Consider the following 13,191-nt stretch of genomic DNA (forward strand, 5'->3'; position numbering starts at 1 on the left):
GCACAGTACAGAATACCAGACTGTACATTACATACAGAACACAAGGACACCGTGCAGTATATACACTGAGCTACGGCCTAGTCACCCACAGCAGTGACGCTATATACAGTCTGTAACTAGAGGTGAAAGCAGCGCTGCAACGCCCCCATGGTGAAAGCAGCTCTGCAACACCCCCATGGTGAAAGCCCTGTAACGCCCCCATGGTGAAAGCCCTGTAACGCCCCCATGGCTCCCCTGCTCACAGCTGTATGGTTACACTGAGCCCTGTAATGCCCCCATTGCTCCCCTGCTCACAGCTGTATGGTCACACTGAGCCCTATAACGCCCCCATGGTGAAAGCAGCCCTGTAACGCCCCCATGGTGAAAGCCATGTAACGCCCCCATGGCTCCCCTGCTCACAGCTGTATGGTCACACAGCCCTGTAACGCCCCCATGGTGAAAGCCCTGTAACGCCCCCATGGTGAAAGCCCTGTAACGCCCCCATGGTGAAAGCCCTGTAACGCCCCCATGGTGAAAGCCCTGTAACGCCCCCATGGCTCCCCTGCTCACAGCTGTATGGTCACACTGAGCCCTGTAACGCCCCCATGGTGAAAGCGCTGTATCGCCCCCATGGTGAAAGCCCTGTAACGCCCCCATGGTGAAAGCCCTGTAACGCCCCCATGGTGAAAGCCCTGCAACGCCCCCATGGTGAAAGCCCTGCAACGCCCCCATGGTGAAAGCCCTGCAACGCCCCCATGGTGAAAGCCCTGCAACGCCCCCATGGCTCCCCTGCTCACAGCTGTATGGTCACACTGAGCCCCGTACACGCCACCTCCGCTGCTAGAAGAAAAGGCCATGTGTTGTGTCTGTGGCCTGACAGCTGCCAAGAAATAAAATCACCAGCAGGAAGTCAGTCTATTACACGGCCTCTATGTCATTAGCTGGAGGTACGAGTGCCAAGCCAGGGCTGCTAATCCCCAAACGCATGACAGAAACACCATCTGTGTTTGCTTTAAAACAAAGGAAGACTTGTTACTTTAGGCAATATGGTCTCTAGAGAAAGTCATCAGCCATCCAACAAGGAGGTCTCTGCCGTAAGACAGGTCTCTTCCCTTTATGCTCCTTATAATGTTCTAGTGCAGGGCAGGACAAAGGCACGAGAGGAGATTTCATATATACGCAGAGCAGCTCTCTGCAGGCTATCACCTGGAGGGTCCCCAGTAACTATGGACATACAGGAGACTGTTCTAAACCCAGGAAGGTTCGGTACAGGAGACGGTGCTAAACCCAGGAAGGTTCCATACAGGAGACTATGCTAAACCCAGGAAGGTTCGGTAAAGGAGACGGTGCTAAACCCAGGATCCGTTCTCCTGCTGTTCTGGGTAAGAGCTCCGTGTCTCCAAGTTCAAGCCCTCTGCCAGCTACCGTGCAGAGCTGGTCCATTGCGAGGGATCAGGAGGATACAGCCGACACCAAACAGGAGGTGTATCCGTAGTTAATCAAACGCATACGCAGCAGAAGCGGTTCCAGGTTCCGAGGCAGGAGCCTGAGTGTACCTAGTAAGCGGTTCCAAACGCCGATGGTAGAGTTTGGTGGTGGCAGCATCGTTAAACGCCCACGGCGCAGTGGGCGGAGTCAGTGACAGGCGGTCACTGACGGTGAGTGGGAGTCCACAAGCGCTAACCCGTGACCAGGGACGGCCTAGGCGAAAGGCGTCCGGTCACAAGTGAGTTGTAGATACACCAGCAGGTGCCAGGTGTAGATACCCGGTCTTGGCATTGTCAGTATATAGTGGGTTGTAAATACACCAGCAGGTGCCAGGTGTAGATACCCGTTCCTGGCACTGTCAGTATATAGTGGGTGGCAGATATACCAGCAGGTGCCAGGTGTAGATACCCGATCTTGGCATTGTCAGTATATAGTTGGTGGCAGATACACCAGCAGGTGCCAGGTGTAGATACCCGGTCTTGGCATTGTCAGTATATATTGGGGTGGGTGGCAGATACACCAGCAGGTACCAGGTGTAGATACCCGGTCTTGGCATTGTCAGTATATAGTGGGTTGTAGATACACCAGCAGGTGCCAGGTGTAAATACCCGGTCTTGGCATTGTCAGTATATAGTGGGTTGTAGATACACCAGCAGGTGCCAGGTGTAGATACCCGGTCTTGGCATTGTCAGTATATAGTGGGTGGCAGATACACCAGCAGGTGCCAGGTGTAGATACCCGGTCTTGGCATTGTCAGTATATAGTGGGTGGCAGATACACCAGCAGGTGCCAGGTGTAGATACCCGGTCCTGGCACTGTCAGTATATAGTGGGTGGCAGATATACCAGCAGGTGCCAGGTGTAGATACCCGGTCTTGGCATTGTCAGTATATAGTGGGTGGCAGATACACCAGAAGGTGCCAGGTGTAGATACCCGGTCTTGGCACTGTCAGTATATAGTGGGTGGCAGATATACCAGCAGGTGCCAGGTGTAGATACCCGGTCTTGGCATTGTCAGTATATAGTGGGTGGCAGATACACCAGAAGGTGCCAGGTGTAGATACCCGGTCTTGGCATTGTCAGTATATAGTGGGTGGCAGATACACCAGCAGGTGCCAGGTGTAGATACCCGGTCTTGGCATTGTCAGTATAAAGTGGGTGGCAGATATACCAGCAGGTGCCAGGTGTAGATACCCGGTCTTGGCATTGTCACTATATAGTGGGTGGCAGATATACCAGCAGGTGACAGGTGTAGATACCCGGTCCTGGCATTGTCAGTATATAGTGGGTGGCAGATACACCAGCAGGTGCCAGGTGTAGATACCCGGTCCTGCAATCGTCAATATATAGTGGGTGGCAGATACACCAGCAGGTGCCAGGTGTAGATACCCGGTCCTGCAATCGTCAGTATATAGTGGGTGGCAGATATACCAGCAGGTGCCAGGTGTAGATACCCGGTCTTGGCATTGTCAGTATATAGTGGGTGGCAGATATACCAGCAGGTGCCAGGTGTAGATACCCGGTCTTGGCATTGTCAGTATATAGTGGGTGGCAGATATACCAGCAGGTGCCAGGTGTAGATACCCGGTCCTGGCACTGTCAGTATATAGTTGGTGGCAGATATACCAGCAGGTGCCAAGTGTAGATACCCGGTCTTGGCATTGTCAGTATATAGTGGGTGGCAGATACACCAGCAGGTGCCAGGTGTAGATACCTTGTCTTGGCATTGTCAGTATATAGTGGGTTGTAGATACACCAGCAGGTGCCAGGTGTAGATACCCGGTCTTGGCATTGTCACTATATAGTGGGTTGTAGGTATACCAGCAGGTGCCAGGTGTAGATACCCGGTCTTGGCATTGTCAGTATATAGTGGGTGGCAGATACACCAGCAGGTGCCAGGTGTAGATACCCGGTCCTGCAATCGTCAGTATATAGTGGGTGGCAGATACACCAGCAGGTGCCAGGTGTAGATACCCGGTCCTGCAATCGTCAGTATATAGTGGGTGGCAGATATACCAGCAGGTGCCAGGTGTAGATACCCGGTCTTGGCATTGTCAGTATATAGTGGGTGACAGATATACCAGCAGGTGCCAGGTGTAGATACCCGGTCTTGGCATTGTCAGTATATAGTGGGTGGCAGATATACCAGCAGGTGCCAGGTGTAGATACCCGGTCTTGGCATTGTCAGTATATAGTGGGTGGCAGATATACCAGCAGGTGCCAGGTGTAGATACCCGGTCTTGGCATTGTCAGTATATAGTGGGTGGCAGATATACCAGCAGGTGCCAGGTGTAGATACCCGGTCTTGGCATTGTCAGTATATAGTGGGTGGCAGATATACCAGCAGGTGCCAGGTGTAGATACCCGTTCCTAGTATTGTCAGTATATAGTTGGCCCTGATGTTTGGATGCTGTGATAAATAGAATTGATGCTATAACTATGGCCAATGTGTGGCGCTGAATTACCGCACTATGTCCTAGAGGTTATATAGCGGCTGGTGTAACTTCCATGGACCGTAATAAGCCCTGTCAGACAAACCCCCCCTGCCCATATATTATCATTTACAAATCAATTAAAGTGACAAAAAACGACTAATTAATATATAAAGTGCAGTATATCCCCCTGACCTTACAGCATAATAAAGTACAAATTGTTCCGTTGTTACTAAACATAACATCCCCCAATCAGCAGAGATCTCTGGGGCGATACGTATAAAAGGACAATTCTGCGGGATGCATGCAGGGAACACATAGCACTGCGGCCAAATACAACAGTAATTACTTCCCTGCAGGAACAATACATAGTGTCATTCCTCTCACATTGCCCAATTCCTCCTCTACTGACTTTTACCGGGTTAATCCTCTGACAAAGAAATATTGTAGGAATTGGGGGATGCCCTTTGCCCTCCGCTAATCCCCCTGCAAGCTAGCTGCTAAATTAGCTCTGTTCCAGGACCCAGTTATTTTTTCTAGATTTAAGCTTGTCGGTCCCGAGCGGCCAGACCCCGCAGCAAGCAAAAAGCGCCGTCCACTTCATTAATTCCTCATTTTTCAGAGTCAGTGAACTGTTAAGTGTATGACATGCTTAGCTCGGAATCAAATTCACATGGGTGAAGACAGACATGATGAAACGGCACAACTATGAGCCCCTCGCCATAACAGCAGACGATCCGATAATCTGCGCGCACACAGCAATCACACGCCCACAGCAAGATGATAACAGGAAACGCGGCCAGACTTGTGCAGTTGTTATATAAGCTTGGAGTAACCCTCTCCAGGAGCCCCCGGTGTATACAGACCCCCCTGGGGTCAGCAGAACAATCCATGGTTTCCCAAACTCCAGAAGGATCAAATATGGCAATCATACACCTAGCGTCGCGAAGCACCTGACGTGAGTGAGCCGCCAGGTCCCTCGCGACTCTGGTTGCACCGAGCGTCTTGTTTGAGTCTATGAGGCCCCAGGAGTCAGCACCGATACATTTCATATACAACACTTGTATATTTCTGTGCGATTGAGTCTGTAAATTAAGCACAACGGAACTTAGCGTGGAAAAAAGCCGCGGCATCGTAGAGCTTTGTATACAGATTCAGACCCAGTTGCACACAGATATACAAGTGTCGCATATCAAATTAGTCAGCGCAGTTTAGTCGCATCGCATTATGACTAAAGCTGCGCACACACAACGATTTTATAAATGAACGATTTTAGCAAACGATTTTTGTTCATATTTTCAAGGGAAAAATTACCGAAAATCATTTACTAAAATCGTTCATTTACTAAATGTAATTAATTATTTTTTTTTTAACTACTAACGATTTTTGCATATTCCCTTAATGAACATCGTTGAGTTGGTCAGTCTGATTGAACTACAAACGTGAACGCGCATGAACGATAATCGTCCATCGTTTTAACTCAGAAAGTGAACGATTTTTTCAACGATTGAACGATCAACGATATCACTAACGATACTCGTTCAAAAAATCGTTGTGTGTGTGTATGCGCCTCAAGACATATTTTTGACAAACAGCTGGTCCTGTGCAATTTGGCGGCTAAACTTAGAAATCCACCGCCATTCGCACCTAATGATGTGAGCGGCCCACGTACAGCGATTCTACAGATGGACGGAGGACGTGTGAACAGCGGATAGAAAATCCTTCGCGTTGTGACACCCAGAACGCAATTACACGCCTACCTCAGCACTGGCGGCTGCGGTGGGCACAGTAACGGTCCAGTGTCAGATGCTTGTAATAAAAACCAGCGGGTACAAAGTCACCACCATGGGATCCTAATACAGACAGACCAGCCAGTATCACTGGATAAAGCCGCTGAGACTATTCTATATAATGAGATGATGGAGAAATGACCTGCGGATCCCCGCACTGACAGCCTGCAGTATTCCCATGGTGCAGCACTGTATACGCATTACGCCATTCATCCAGCCGGCACGGTAAGATATCCGATGGGTCTGCAGACTGCGTATCCTTCTCCAATACAAGTCATGTGCTCTCACAATTCCCTACGCCTCTCACAATCCCTACGCCAGAATCCATACGCCTCTCACAATCCCTACGCCTCTCACAATCCCTACGCCTCTCACAATCCCTACGCCAGAACCCCGACGCCTCTCACAATCCCTACGCCGAAATCCCGACTGCCGGGATACTGAAGGTACGTAGCGGGGTGGGGCAGAGGGTTAGGTTTAGGGGTTAGGAACTAGGGGGAGGGTTAGGTTAGGGTGTGGGGAGGTTGAGGTTAGATTCAGGCACTAGGGGGGAGGTTAGGGAAGGGAGAGGGGGAGGGTTCCCATACTGAACAATAAGAGTCGGTATGCTAGCCCTGTCGGGATGCCGGTGTCGGTATGCTAGCCCTGTCGGGATGCCGGTGTCGGGATGCTAGCCCTGTCGGGATGCCGGTGTCGGGATTCTGACAGCCGAGATCCAGACTGCCGGTATCCCATACCTAACCCACTATAAATGATGGGGAGAATTAAATGAAATTCGATGATTAATAGCCTGGTAATGAATGCCCGGAGATATTCAATTGGCAGCGCTGGTAACCCCCCACCAACTAGAGCAGGGGGGCCAACCAGCGGCTCTTTTGTTTCTAAAATGCGGCTCCCCCACTGGAACTGGAATCGTTGGTCTCTGAAGCGATCGCAGACTAAAGAAGCCTCTGAGCGTTCCCATGATGCATTGCATGTGAGGAGCCCGCCCTGCACGCCAGCTGGAGCTAGATATGTCCAGTCAGAGCGAGGCAGCGTTAGCGGGAGCCAGAGCGGTCAGGTAACTACTGGGCTGGGGGCACAACTAGAGGGGGCACAGCTAGAGGGGGCACTGCATAAGGGGTACAAATAGAGGGGGCACTGCATAAGGGGCACTGCCTAAGGGGTACAAATACAGGGGACACTGCATAAGGGGCACAACTACGGGGGCACTGCATAAGGGGCACAACTACAGGGGGCACTGCATAAGGGGCACAACTACAGGGGGCACTGCATAAGGTGCACAACTACAGGGGGCACTGCATAAGGGGCACTGCATAAGGGGCACTGCATAAGGGGCACTGCATAAGGGGCACAACTACAGGGGGCACTGCATAAGGGGCACAACTACGGGGGGCACTGCATAAGGGGCACTGCATAAGGGCCACTACTACAGGGGGCACTGCATAAGGGGCACAACTACAGGGGGCACTGCATAAGGGGCACAACTACAGGGGGCACTGCATAAGGGGCACAACTACAGGGGGCACTGCATAAGGGGCACAACTACAGGGGGCACTGCATAAGGGGCACAACTACAGGGGGCACTGCATAAGGGGCACAACTACAGGGGGCACTGCATAAGGGGCACAACTACAGGGGGCACTGCATAAGGGGCACAACTACAGGGGACACTGCATAAGGGGCACAACTACAGGGGGCACTGCATAAGGGGCACAACTACAGGGGGCACTGCATAAGGGGCACAACTACAGGGGGCACTGCATAAGGGGCACAACTACAGGGGGCACTGCATAAGGGGCACAACTACAGGGGGCACTGCATAAGGGCCACTACTACAGGGGGCACTGCATAAGGGCCACTACTACAGGGGACACTGCATAAGGGGCACAACTACAGGGGGCACTGCAGAAGGGGCACTGCATAAGGGGCACAACTACAGGGGGCACTGCATAAGGGGCACAACTACAGGGGGCACTGCATAAGGGGCACAACTACAGGGGGCACAACTACAGGGGGCACTGCATAAGGGGCACAACTACAGGGGGCCCTGCATAAGGGGCACAACTACAGGGGCACTGCATAAGGGGCACAACTACAGGGGGCACTGCATAAGGGGCACAACTACAGGGGGCACTGCATTAGGGGCACAACTACAGGGGGCACTGCATAAGGGGCACAACTACAGGGGGCACAACTACAGGGGGCACTGCATTAGGGGCACAACTACAGGGGGCACTTCATAAGGGGCACAACTACAGGGGACACTGCATAAGGGGCACAACTACAGGGGGCACTGCATAAGGGGCACAACTACAGGGGGCACTGCATAAGGGGCACTGCATAAGGGGCACAACTACAGGGGGCACTGCATAAGGGGCACAACTACAGGGGGCACTGCATAAGGGGCACAACTACAGGGGGCACTGCATAAGGGGCACAACTACAGGGGGCACTGCATAAGGGGCACAACTACAGGGGGCACTGCATAAGGGGCACAACTACAGGGGGCACTGCATAAGGGGCACAACTACAGGGGCACTGCATAAGGGGCACAACTACAGGGGGCACTGCATTAGGGGCACAACTACAGGGGGCACTTCATAAGGGGCACAACTACAGGGGGCACTGCATAAGGGGCACAACTACAGGGGGCCCTGCATAAGGGGCACTGCATAAGGGGCACAACTACAGGGGGCAGTGCATAAGGGGCACTACTACAGGGGGCAGTGCATAAGGGGCACTACTACAGGGGGCAGTGCATAAGGGGCACTACTACAGGGGGCACTGCATAAGGGGCACAACTACAGGGGGCACTGCATAAGGGGCACAACTACAGGGGGCACTGCATTAGGGGCACAACTACAGGGGGCACTGCATAAGGGGCACAACTACAGGGGACACTGCATAAGGGGCACAACTACAGGGGGCACTGCATAAGGGGCACAACTACAGGGGGCACTGCATAAGGGGCACAACTACAGGGGGCACTGCATTAGGGGCACAACTACAGGGGGCACTGCATAAGGGGCACAACTACAGGGGGCACTGCATAAGGGGCACAACTACAGGGGGCACTGCATAAGGGGCACAACTACAGGGGGCACTGCATAAGTGCCACTACTACAGGGGACACTGCATAAGGGGCACAACTACAGGGGGCACTGCATAAGGGGCACAACTACAGGGGGCACTGCATTAGGGGCACAACTACAGGGGGCACTGCATTAGGGGCACAACTACAGGGGGCACTGCATAAGGGGCACAACTACAGGGGGAACTGCATAAGGGGCACAACTACAGGGCACACTGCATAAGGGGCACAACTACAGGGGGCACTGCATAAGGGGCACAACTACAGGGGGCACTGCATTAGGGGCACAACTACAGGGGGCACTGCATAAGGGACACAACTACAGAGAGCACTGCATTAGGGGCACAACTACAGGGGGCACTGCATTAGGGGCACAACTACAGGGGGCACTGCATAAGGGGCACAACTACAGGAAATTACAGCAAAGTAAAAAGGTAAGAGAGAAATAATGATATTGGGAACGTTATGTAACTGGTGTATGTTGTGTGCTGGACTCGCCCCCGGTGTGACACAAGGTCATGCGCCTGCAAATGTCATGCCAAAGGAGTGCGCACATAAATGGGGCGTGGCCTTGTGACAGCTAGGCCACGCCCACGTTTGCACGCACTTCCAATCGGCTCTTTAGCTTTGCTACAGGTATTTGTCATCCCTTCGCCCCTGATTGGTTGGCCACCCCTGCACTAGAGGATTTCTGCTCGCACCCTCCCGGCTAGACTAGTGCCGCCATGCTGGCTATGGAGGGTTAGAGAGGCTGCAAGGGATGGGGAAAGTTAGGGCGAGGCTGCGGGAGGGGAGGGTTAGGGCGAGGCTGCGGGAGGGGAGGGTTAGGGCGAGGCTGCGGAAGGGGAGGGTTAGGGCGAGGCTGCGGAAGGGGAGGGTTAGGGCGAGGCTGCGGGAGGGGAGGGTTAGGGCGAGGCTGCGGGAGGGGAGGGTTAGGGCGAGGCTGCGGGAGGGGAGGGTTAGGGCGAGGCTGCGGGAGGGGAGGGTTAGGGCGAGGCTGCGGGAGGGGAGGGTTAGGGCGAGGCTGCGGGAGGGGAGGGTTAGGGCGAGGCTGCGGGAGGGGAGGGTGAGGCTGCGGGAGGGGAGGGTTAGGGTGAGGCTGCAAGGGAATGGGAAAGTTAGGGTGAGGCTGCGGGAAAACTGGGTTAGGGGAGGGGTTAGAATACTTACCTGCATGCGTCGGGATTTTGCTGCTGGGATTCCGACCACCGGCATTATAAGCATCAGGACTGCGTACCCAACCCTGGTTATAAGGGGCACAACTACAGGGGGCACTGCGCTAACAGCATCGCGGCCAGCACTTAAGTCAGAGAAAGCCAGTGCAGTATATTACATCACAGAATGCAGCAGGATGTTTCAGAACGCTGTAAGTGCGATTAAATTCAGCGCAATGCTGAGTAGCCCCGGGAAGGAGTGCCTGGAGCTATACAATTGACCGCACTGTTAAATCCAACTACAACCACTTAAATTGAAGAATGCCGTTACCGCACCTTAAGCTGGGCGTTTAGTCGCGGTAACTGTCATTCTCTGACTAAAGTGTCGGCTGTGAGCGCCGCGCTAAGCCAGAAAACAGTACCGTGACCGTCACTTCAGGAGGGTGAGAGTGGAAATCCTGAAGTCGGATGTAACAGCGCGGTGGATTGAATGGCTCTGGGGTCCCCTTCCCGGGGCTCCCCAGCATCGAGCTGTATTGAATTGCCCCCATTATCCACACAATTCTGTCCAATCGCTCATCAGCGTTTAATTACCTGTTATAACATTGATGTCCGGGTATTCACTCTCACACAATCTGACCGATTTACTGTCCCTCTCAAACGCCTCACGCAATTCTTTCTTCACGGCTGCAGAGCCGCAGAGCCTGTACAGCCCCACCACCTACGGCACAGGATATAAAAGAATAAACAAGAATGTGCGTCACAGTGTCACAAGCGCGATACGGCGACAGAACTCTGCAACTGGCAAAATAAGTACATGTAATTGGACAGGAAAATACAAATGAACGAACCAGATGAGGTATTATATATTTACGTATGACGTGCATTTAGCTCGCGGTGCATTTGGAACGTTTGTTTCAAGACGTCCACCAACATAAATAACACATTACATTCACCTCAATAAGAGCGCGCTGTAACTACAATGAGGCGCTGATACAAGTAATAAAACATATACTATGTGTACAACCACAGCATCTAAGTGCAGGACAGTCTCATTACCGGCGGTTTGGTATTAAAAACACAATGCAGACTCTAATACATAAGTAACAATTCAATCATTACCAGATTACATTCCTATACAGAGGTGTCCTCATATACTACTGCTGCAGTCACGTCAAACAGCCATTAACAGAGCGCCAAATCCCGTTCTACTCACTTGCGCTAATCATATTTTCTCCCAAAAATGTGTCTTAGTCACAATGTAATGTAACAAATCCACTTCATGAGACTGCGCTGAGTAATGTGATATGTGACACCTGTATATCTGTGTGCTCCTGAGTCTGTATATAGGAGACTGGGCTGAGTAATGTGATATGTGACGCCTGTATATCTGTGTGCTCCTGAGTCTGTATATAGGAGACTGTGCTGTGTAATGTGATATGTGACACCTGTATATCTGTGTGCTCCTGAGTCTGTATATAGGAGACTGCGCTGAGTAATGTGATATGTGACACCTGTATATCTGTGTGCTCCTGAGTCTGTATATAGGAGACTGCACTGAGTAATGTGATATGTGACATCTGTATATCTGTGTGCTCCTGAGTCTGTATATGGAGACTGCGCTGAGTAATGTGATATGTGACACCTGTATATCTGTGTGCTCCTGAGTCTGTATATAGGAGACTGCGCTGAGTAATGTGATATGTGACACCTGTATATCTGTGTGCTCCTGAGTCTGTATATAGGAGACTGTGCTGAGTAATGTGATATGTGACACCTGTATATCTGTGTGCTCCTGAGTCTGTATATGGGAGACTGCGCTGAGTAATGTGATATGTGACGCCTGTATATCTGTGTGCTCCTGAGTCTGTATATAGGAGACTGCGCTGAGTAATGTGATATGTGACACCTGTATATCTGTGTGCTCCTGAGTCTGTATATAGGAGACTGTGCTGAGTAATGTGATATGTGACACCTGTATATCTGTGTGCTCCTGAGTCTGTATATGGGAGACTGCGCTGAGTAATGTGATATGTGACACCTGTATATCTGTGTGCTCCTGAGTCTGTATATAGGAGACTGTGCTGAGTAATGTGATATGTGACACCTGTATATCTGTGTGCTCCTGAGTCTGTATATGGGAGACTGTGCTGAGTAATGTGATATGTGACGCCTGTATATCTGTGTGCTCCTGAGTCTGTATATAGGAGACTGCGCTGAGTAATGTGATATGTGACACCTGTATATCTGTGTGCTCCTGAGTCTGTATATGGGAGAATGCGCTGAGTAATGTGATATGTGACACCTGTATATCTGTGTGCTCCTGAGTCTGTATATAGGAGACTGCGCTGAGTAATGTGATATGTGACACCTGTATATCTGTGTGCTCCTCAGTCTGTATATAGGAGACTGCGCTGAGTAATGTGATATGTGACACCTGTATATCTGTGTGCTCCTGAGTCTGTATATAGGAGACTGCGCTGAGTAATGTGATATGTGACACCTGTATATCTGTGTGCTCCTGAGTCTGTATATGGGAGACTGCGCTGAGTAATGTGATATGTGACACCTGTATATCTGTGTGCTCCTGAGTCTGTATATAGGAGACTGCGCTGAGTAATGTGATATGTGACACCTGTATGTGACACCTGTATATCTGTGTGCTCCTGAGTCTGTATATGGGAGACTGCGCTGAGTAATGTGATATGTGACACCTGTATATCTGTGTGCGCCTGAGTCTGTATATAGGAGACTGCGCTGAGTAATGTGATATGTGACACCTGTATATCTGTGTGCTCCTGAGTCTGTATATAGGAGACTGCGCTGAGTAATGTGATATGTGACACCTGTATATCTGTGTGCTCCTGAGTCTGTATATGGGAGACTGCGCTGAGTAATGTGATATGTGACACCTGTATATCTGTGTGCTCCTGAGTCTGTATATAGGAGACTGTGCTGAGTAATGTGATATGTGACACATGTATATCTGTGTGCTCCTGAGTCTGTATATGGGAGACTGCGCTGAGTAATGTGATGTGTGACACCTGTATATCTGTGTGCTCCTGAGTCTGTATATGGGAGACTGCGCTGAGTAATGTGATATGTGACACCTGTATATCTCTGTGCTCCTGAGTCTGTATATAGGAGACTGCGCTGAGTAATGTGATATGTGACACCTGTATATCTGTGTGCTCCTGAGTCTGTATATAGGAGACTGCGCTGAGTAATGTGATATGTGACACCTGTATGTGACAC

The 13,191-nt window shown here is 51.3% G+C and overlaps 1 protein-coding gene across 1 annotated transcript in view; it reads right to left on the reverse strand.

The window, feature by feature from the left end:
* Nucleotides 1-13,191, reverse strand: part of SYDE2 (synapse defective Rho GTPase homolog 2) — a 151,846-nt gene that overhangs the window by 26,175 nt on the left and 112,480 nt on the right. The window contains exon 4 of the mRNA XM_088463699.1: nucleotides 10,531-10,657. Coding sequence (XP_088319825.1) covers nucleotides 10,531-10,657 — 127 coding nt within the window. The remainder of the gene's footprint in view (nucleotides 1-10,530; nucleotides 10,658-13,191) is intronic.

This window comes from Taudactylus pleione, unplaced genomic scaffold, assembly GCF_031769625.1.
Source record: "Taudactylus pleione unplaced genomic scaffold, aTauple2 ptg001431l, whole genome shotgun sequence".
NCBI lineage: Eukaryota > Metazoa > Chordata > Amphibia > Anura > Myobatrachidae > Taudactylus > Taudactylus pleione.